Genomic DNA, 8,180 nt, shown 5'->3' with positions numbered 1-8,180 from the left:
AAAATACTATCACTGATGATATTCTAGAGTAATTAAATAGGAGGATCTGCTTAGCTAGGATCAATTTAGTTATCTTGTGACCAACAGAAACCCAGAAAACAAAGATGGGGTTTGTTCAGTTGCAGACCTAGTCAGCTCCATTATATCCACAAAAACTAACATGATGAGGTTTCGCTTTGATTTAATTATATTGATTGGTGAGAATAATGGTAGTAGTTGGTGGAGCGGGTGAAGTATGTATAATAATTTTGGGATATTAAAGAAGTTTCTTTGTTAATAAATTTTTTGGTCAATGTCATTAAATGGTATATTTTAGAGGATAGAATCTTTAAATTTATTTCTTTCAAACCAAATATGTCCACATGATTTGATTTTTCAAAACCATCTATTAAAACATATATATATATATTATTTCACAAGAAGATTTGTTATTTTTTATTTTTGGCCTCCCAATACAGTATTAATTTTAAAACAAACTAATCAATCGTTAAATGCATAGAGTCTAGAATGAATAGAGCTTTCTCTTAATAGAATTTTGACATTTAAAATGTCATAAAACTTCAAAATGAATTAAACAAGCGTATTTAGAATGTGCAGCAAATTATTTATAATATTTAATGAATGGATCTGTCATTTTCTTCGCCGAACTCGGCAGCACAATTATTTATTGATTTCTTCTGTGTCATAAAGACAGTCTTAACCCAAAAACTCACATATTGCATTCGTCAACCTTATGGCGAAACTGGGAATTTCAGGTTCATAACTTCTGGCAAATCTGGAACTGCATAGTTAAGTTAGCTAACTTATAAGGTACATGTGATATGCGTCATGACGAGAATCTCCGTATTTGGAAGCAAAAGAAATGTTTGTCGGTCGTGTCTGCATTGAAAACTCATTAAGCCAATCTTGACAAAAGCAACAGAAGAGATAACTCTGAAACCCAGATGAAAGAAACATTAGAAGGCAGAGAAAATATTGAAGAAGAAGAAGCAACAGTAGCGATATGGGATTGTGGTAGCCCTTTATATGATTCATATGAGCTGGTATCGCTTACTCATCTAATTGAGCGACATCTAATGGCATTGCCATCTCTCGGCGGATCAAAGAGGCTTACCACCAAATTTTACTGTCCCTGTGATGTATCATCCAACGTGCGCTCCATAACGCATACTAAACCTCCGTCTTCTTCTGCAATCAGTTCGTTGAGTGATTATGTGGGCAGAAAGTTGTTGAAGAGGAAGATTGGAGTTGGAGAAGTGATTGATAAGCGCAAGAGGTTGAAAATACTCTGTGGCATGTATAAAGCATTTGGATTTTGGAAGAAAAAGAAATACAGTGGCTAAAACAGGTAATTGATACTGACGGAGAATATGGCACAAACAATACATGTTGGTATTTTTCTTTAATCTTACATTCTGTCTTAGCATATATCGATAAATAATCTCAAATGAATTATGGCAATCATGCACATTTGTTCATAATCATATAATTTGCATTCAATATGTTGTTGTTATGGATGATATCACGTTCATTTAGCAATCTAAATCCTTGAATGAAGAGCAGTGGTTTGTATGAAGGATCTAATTAACGATTCGTTCTGATATTTTCTTTACCCTTGTAATGGTCAAGCATATCAAAGTCTCATGAAGTGACAACTCATCCACCAAACTAGACTATTTATTTATTATTTGTTATTAGATATCAAACTATGAACATGAAATAGTTGTTAGACTTACGAAGTTGGTTCATCCAAACATGGATTAAAACGATTTCCTGTCCTTTTTCTGAGAAAATAATGGAGTGATAATTGACGATGAACCAGAATTAATTGCAATTCAGATACAAGAATTTATTTTTGGGTCTGAGATAATTTAAAGATTTGAAGCAGAACTGTCATTAAACCAGTCCATGTCAACCCGATACTCAATAATTTTTAGATGAGCAGTATTGCGTATCACATCATTGAAATAACTTCAATAAAAGCTTCCAGTTAGGTGGGCGATAACAAGTGAAAGAAGTACAGTGCAGTTTTTGGCTTGATTATATTAATAGATAGCCCTCAAAGGTAGGTATTGGTTGTCCGCCGTGGAAAATTCTAATGTTTAGTGTACTTCCAATGTGGAAAACACCAGTCCAGTCAACCAAGTGGAAATCGACCAATGCTCATTTGCACGCCATGTTTCACGTTAATCTGCTAGTGTGTGGATCTGTAGAGCTCACTAGTCACCACCATTCGAAACTTCAACTTCAACCTTCTGGGTTGCATGACAAAGAAATGTCTGTCTTTTCGACTAAGATCCATTATTTATGCCCAAAATACAGCCCATTTATTACACTTGAGCCGTTTACAATATTTCTGGGCTTAGTCTTATTTTGCGTTTGGGGAAATAGTAGTTGGGTCTGGGCCGATTCCTCCAGGAATGCATCATAAACAAACTCAGCAAGTAGTTTCTTTAATCGGATACAGCCTTTTACAGGTCACGCTTCTGTAATTTACTCTTTTAAGACTGGGCCAAAGTTCCAACCTCCAACTGCATGTTAAAAAAAGTTTGAGACGACTGAGTTTAATGCAATTTAATAAGTTGATAGCAATTATCCAGTTATTAATATGCCAGCAAATGAGATTCCAATGCTTTAAACTTGAAATTACCCACCTTCTCGTTTACGTCCCTTTAGCTTGTATCTCCAGAATAACCTGTGAAGATCTTTAAATATTTATTATGGACCTTAATTAGTACTATTCAGTATGGAGACTGCAGTATTTGAATTTTGAAGAGAGTATGATAAATATTCTACTTGCATTGAAAAGTCTTCACAGGTTACTTTGGAAAATCACAAAGCAACAGGCGATCCTTTTAACAGAATTTTTTATTTTTTATTTTTTTTTTAAAAAAAAAGGTCTTCTTCATTTATTCTTGGTTTAGCCCCAGCAGGCCAGCACGTAGCTTGAGTACCTAATTTTCTGTTCCTGTTAATGAAGTTTTTATTTATGCTACTGACTGAATAACCATCTTCTGATCAGATGCAATCTTTATTGAAACTCAATGCACCGTAGCTTGAAATCTTTTGATTATAAATGTCTGTTTTTTTTTTGGGTTGGGATTAATCTTGTCTATAGCAGTTGAAAAATAATTATTAGCAGTACTACAAACGTAAACACGTTAGTTGCAAGGATTATTCACAAACCTTTTTAAAGTAATGTCCAATAAGCTTAAAAACTAATGAAGCTACAATAAAAACATTATGAAGTTGGTGTATAAAAATGTAGCATTTATGACCCCAATAAAGGAATTTCTCAAGCGCAAGCAGCAATTATTATGTTTATGTTTCACAAAATTACAACTTCAGTTATAGTTATAATTAGAAAATCATAATACCCAACTAATCTTTAACTAATTAAGATACACTCATTACTCGTACCCACAACTCTGTTCAAAAATCAAAACAGAAACAAGATCCACTTAACTTAATGGATATTAAAATGTCTCAAAATCTGACAACTGCAGAATCCAATTCACCAACTCATATAGTTGTATTTAAATTTCAAGAAAAACAAGGGGAGGTGAGGTAGATATAGAGCATTTAAGTACTCATTTCTGAAACGTTCATCATTCAATTCTGTGCTGTAAAACAAGAGAGAGATGAGTGTGATTTTGTTTCGTAGCAGCAAACAGTAAATGTTTGATATGTGATGTGAGAGAGAATTGAGTAATTACTGATGAGGTAATAGTAAGAGAGCAGGGGCCACTGGTCAGACTGAGACCACTGAGAGAAAGAGGAGTCTCAGATTTTCTTTCGACGCTGCTTCTTTCACTTCTTTTCACAACGGCCAAAACTATGCTTTTTTTCTCACTAGTCGCAAACAATAAACCTGTAAAGCAAAAACATGGATCGACTAAAGATAAAGGCAGCTAAATATATATCAGTCTAAAGAAAAAGAAAACTACCTCCCTCTGTCCCTGCCTAATTTCCACCGAACCTCTTTACTTTGCTTCTTCCAATCATTTTTATATTATTATTTATTTTAAAGTTGGGGAAATGGGGCCAAGGGAAGCAACAAAATGTGTAGTGCTGGTAGTATTTGTGCATGGAAAAAAGTCTCCAATTCACTTTACCTTTTTCTTCCAGTTCAGACAGTGGATTCCCAACAAGACTTTTTATTCTGTATCCAAAGGCCCAATGGCTTGTTTGAAACGATTTCTTCATTCAAACGACATCGTTTCTTTGGATTTTTCTTTTTCTAGAGACTTGTCCTGCCAACAGCCAATATCAATGCCCAGAGCCAGAACATTGGAAAACGGAACTAGGTCTCTCCCTTACAAAACTCTAACCAACGCAACAGAGTATAAACTCAGTTTACTCAGAACACAAACCATTCTCGAATAGAATTTCAGTTCAGTTTTTCAATAAATTCTAGGTTCTTGTCTATGTGTTCCGGATAATTCTCTTCTCTTCCCTTCATCTCTCAATCTTAGTTTCCTCTTTGGTCGGGGAGAAAACTGAAGAAAAAAGTTTTAACATTTTTCTTCTATCCTTGCACTATATTTTCTCATTTCCCTCTAATCACATTATTCAGCTTCTTTGAAGGAAAAAAAAAAAAAGCAGAAGCATTGAAATAGTACCCAATTGATCTCAGTAAGCCAACATTCTCCTTGAAATTACTTTACTTTTGGTATTATCTTATAAATTTCCAAGTTTGAAAGGGACGGCTGTGTTTGATTTATTGGATTTGTTTGTTAAGGGTATATCTGGTCTTGTAGTTTACTGGGTCGTCGTTTACTTTCAAACTATTTATTGAATGATAGTACGATGGCCGAGTCAACCAAAGTAAGGTTGGTTCGGTGTCCAAAGTGTGAGAATCTCCTTCCAGAACTTGAAGATTATTCTGTGTATCAATGTGGTGGTTGTGGTGCTGTTCTTCGATGTAAGCTTTTTTTATTTTTCGCTTTATTGCAGCTTGATTAATTTATAAAGTTTGTATTAGTAGTTGTTGAAAAAAGTTGTTTTATTTTGTGTTCATGAATATGGGAAGAAACCGACCTAGCTAGTTTTCTATGTTTAAACTCAAAACCCCAGAAAACGTAGAATTTAGAAGAGCAATTAGGTTGAGATTTTTAATTTTACGAATTCAAAATAAATAAGAAGATTTAGGGTTTAGTGCTTCAATTTCTTTGCTTTTCTTGTGCTATTTTGTTATAAATGATTCTTCCCCATAGTTTTTGAGAGTCGGTGTTTTTGTTTATGTAATTCACAGCGAAAATTAAAAATCGGGAGGCTGACACTTTATCTGAGAAGTCGGAAGAAGAGAAGATTGCAGAAGTTACCACAAAATCCTCTAATTCCTCTGAAAAGGAAATAGCGGACTTGAGTGATACTTCTGATACAGATAAGTCAAATTCTGGTTCTTTGAGGTGTGATCAAAGGGTCTCAGAGAAGAATGATTTTGAACTTGCTGACAGATGTACAAATCAATCTAAGGTTACTAATGACAATTTGGGTGTTGAGCGTGGCCTTGATGTGAACACGAAGAAAGATGAAACAGATAATGCAATAGGAATCCAAAGTAGGAATCTGAATTCTCGAATTGGATATACAGGTGGTTCCCAAAGATCAGGACGGATGTCAGATTGGCAAACTGGAGAGAGAAGTGAGGTGGAAGGATCTCGCAGAACCACCAGAATTGATGTTGGAGGTGTAAGGTTTCCGTCTTCAAGTTATCCTGATGAGGGCCCGTCAAATTACCATTCAGATTCTTCTTACAGTTACAGGGAGCCATTAAGGAATCGTTTTGGTTTGGATGGGGCTAATAGAGTTCAGTACCTTCAAAAAGATCGAGTTGAGCTTCTGAGGAAGCTAGATGAGCTTAAGGAACAGCTTAGTCGGTCTTGTGACGTGGCAGATAAACCAAAGGAGAAAGTTCCTGTTGATGGGAGGATAGTTCCTCCAGATCCTTATGGTGGTTCTGATTCCTGGCTTCCAAATGGTTCTTTGGGATCAGAGAGGTCTTCAATGCCTCTTTCGGGGCCTGATAAACATGTTGCAGGGCCTTCTTATTTCAATCATGGCCCTGATCCATTTCCTTATACAAATGGCCATGAAATGCCTCTGCATGGTTTACATCCTTCAATACATAACCCAAATCATGTTCCTGGGTATGGGGATTCCTTTGGATCCCAAATGCTCAGGCGAGTGTCCCACCAGCTGCCCAGTCAATACCAACCACCACCATCTCATCCATACTTTTCGGGACAATATGTTGATACAAATCATGATCGTTTTGAGTCATACCAGCAAAACACAATCTTTCACCAGCCTCCCTGCTCTTGTTACCATTGCTATGACAAAAATCAACGGGTTTCAGCTCCAGTTCAACCCACTGCTTTTGGCAACAAACCGACTAATTCTATGTTGTACCATCATGAGATTCCAGAGGCATTTGGTCCACGTGTTCATAATTTTAGGGCTGCTGTTCCTCCATCAAATTTGCACGGTCCACAAGCCCACACAAGATGGCCAAGTGACCTTAATTCCGAAATGGGTGGTTTTGTTCGCTGCTGTCCTCGGAGGGTGGTTTTAGCCAGTGGTGGCCACCGTTGCCGTCCAATAGCTGGTGGTGCCCCATTTTTAATGTGCAATAATTGCTTTGAGCTACTGCAACTGCCCAAAAAAGAAAAGCTTATGGCTAAAAATCAGCAAAAATTGCAGTGTGGAACATGTTCTTCAATTATCAATTTTGAAGTCATCGATAAGAAACTTGTTCTTTCTGCTCAAGCTGAAACAAAACAGACTGCAGCAGAGGTTGATTATAGCTCTAGTGAGGCAGTGAAAGACTATATTTCACATTCCCGTGGCCATTTGGACCACAGTAGAGCTAATTTCTCTTCTGATGATTATGATAACTCTGGTTATGACTTTGAGGCAATGGATAGAGAGCCTGTTCCATTGTCAACAGGCAAAGTTTTGAACTTAGGCAAGCCTCAGGAGATGCAAAGCTTCCATTCTTCATCTCCTAGTACTTCTGGAGATGAAACTAGTCCAGAGGTTTTAATTGCTCAAAAAGAGGTCACAAACTCTATTCAGCAGCCTATTAATACCACCCTGTCTCCACCACCTGCTGGTTCACCACTTCAAGAGCATTTTGAGTATTCTTCTAATAATCATGCTGTTAATAGATTTGGAAAGGGGAACAGAAGTAGTCGCTCTGATCAAGAGAAATCGATACCGAACATGGTTACCACGAGACAAAATTCATTAAAAGAGGCATCATTGGCAACTGAGATGGAGGTATCATTAAATGAGTACTCTAATACTGTGATGTCACAAGATTCAGGGGATGCAATCAGAGAAGATGATATGCCTAGAAACAACAAAGGGGGTGAATCGTTTTTCGCAAATATTTTCAAGAAGAGCTTCAAAACCGAAGAGCGTGGCAAAAGTAATGTTTCTGTGAATGGGCATATTATACCAGACCGTGTGGTTAAGAAGGCCGAAAAGTTGGCTGGACCAATTCATCCTGGACAATATTGGTAAATATGCCCATACATTCATCTGTTCATTTAAATGATATTCCAACTTGGCATGCTATAATGAGGTTTAGCGATGGACCTATATACATCAATCCCATGCACACAAGTGGGGGAAATATTGGTTTAATTTCTTTGGGTTCTATATTGATCTAATATAATTTCATTAACATTATAGACTTCTAAATAATTCTTTTAAGTGGAAATTAAACATTCTTTCAATCATATAATTCACTGTTTTGCTAGGTGCTCAAATATGGAGCAGCATACTTATTTCTCATGTATCAATTCCGCTGACGGGTTTCTTGTTTCTTGTGTCTGAACCAGGTATGACGTCCGAGGTGGATTTTGGGGTATCATGGGCGGGCCTTGTCTTGGCATAATTCTTGTAAGATTGATTAATTCTGACACATTTATTAGTGCATGGTGTTTGGTTTTTTTCTCCTAAATTATCTCTAACTAAAAAAAAAAAAAAATTGTAAAAAATTGTCATTCTTTTGCAGCCATTCATTGAAGAACTCAACTATCCCATGCCAGAAAACTGTGCTGGTGGAAATACTGGAATTTTTGTCAATGGAAGAGAACTTAACCAAAAAGATTTGGATTTGCTTGCTCGGAGAGGACTTCCAACTGACAGGGATATAATCATACTATTGC

At 36.5% G+C, this 8,180-nt stretch overlaps 2 protein-coding genes across 2 annotated transcripts; both read left to right on the top strand.

Annotated features, from left to right (window-relative positions):
- The first annotated feature begins 944 nt into the window (after window positions 1–944).
- LOC116121461 lies at window positions 945–1,343 on the top strand. Its single transcript, XM_031407418.1, has one exon. The coding sequence runs from the start codon at window positions 945–947 to the stop codon at window positions 1,341–1,343; it is 399 nt and encodes a 132-aa protein (XP_031263278.1).
- A 2,879-nt stretch (window positions 1,344–4,222) lies between these two features.
- LOC116121450 (protein ENHANCED DISEASE RESISTANCE 4-like) lies at window positions 4,223–8,164 on the top strand (the record flags this gene model as incomplete). Its single annotated transcript, XM_031407411.1, has 4 exons — window positions 4,223–4,924; window positions 5,255–7,526; window positions 7,851–7,911; window positions 8,027–8,164. Coding segments are annotated over exons 1-4 (2,586 nt in total), but the record flags the coding sequence as incomplete, so codon positions are not given.
- Window positions 8,165–8,180: the final 16 nt, after the last annotated feature.

The sequence above is a fragment of the Pistacia vera genome, unplaced genomic scaffold, assembly GCF_008641045.1.
Source record: "Pistacia vera cultivar Batoury unplaced genomic scaffold, PisVer_v2 Contig1268, whole genome shotgun sequence".
Classification (NCBI taxonomy): Eukaryota; Viridiplantae; Streptophyta; class Magnoliopsida; order Sapindales; family Anacardiaceae; genus Pistacia; species Pistacia vera.
Note: the sequence above shows the minus strand (reverse complement) of the source record. Positions and strands in the feature narration are given on the sequence as shown.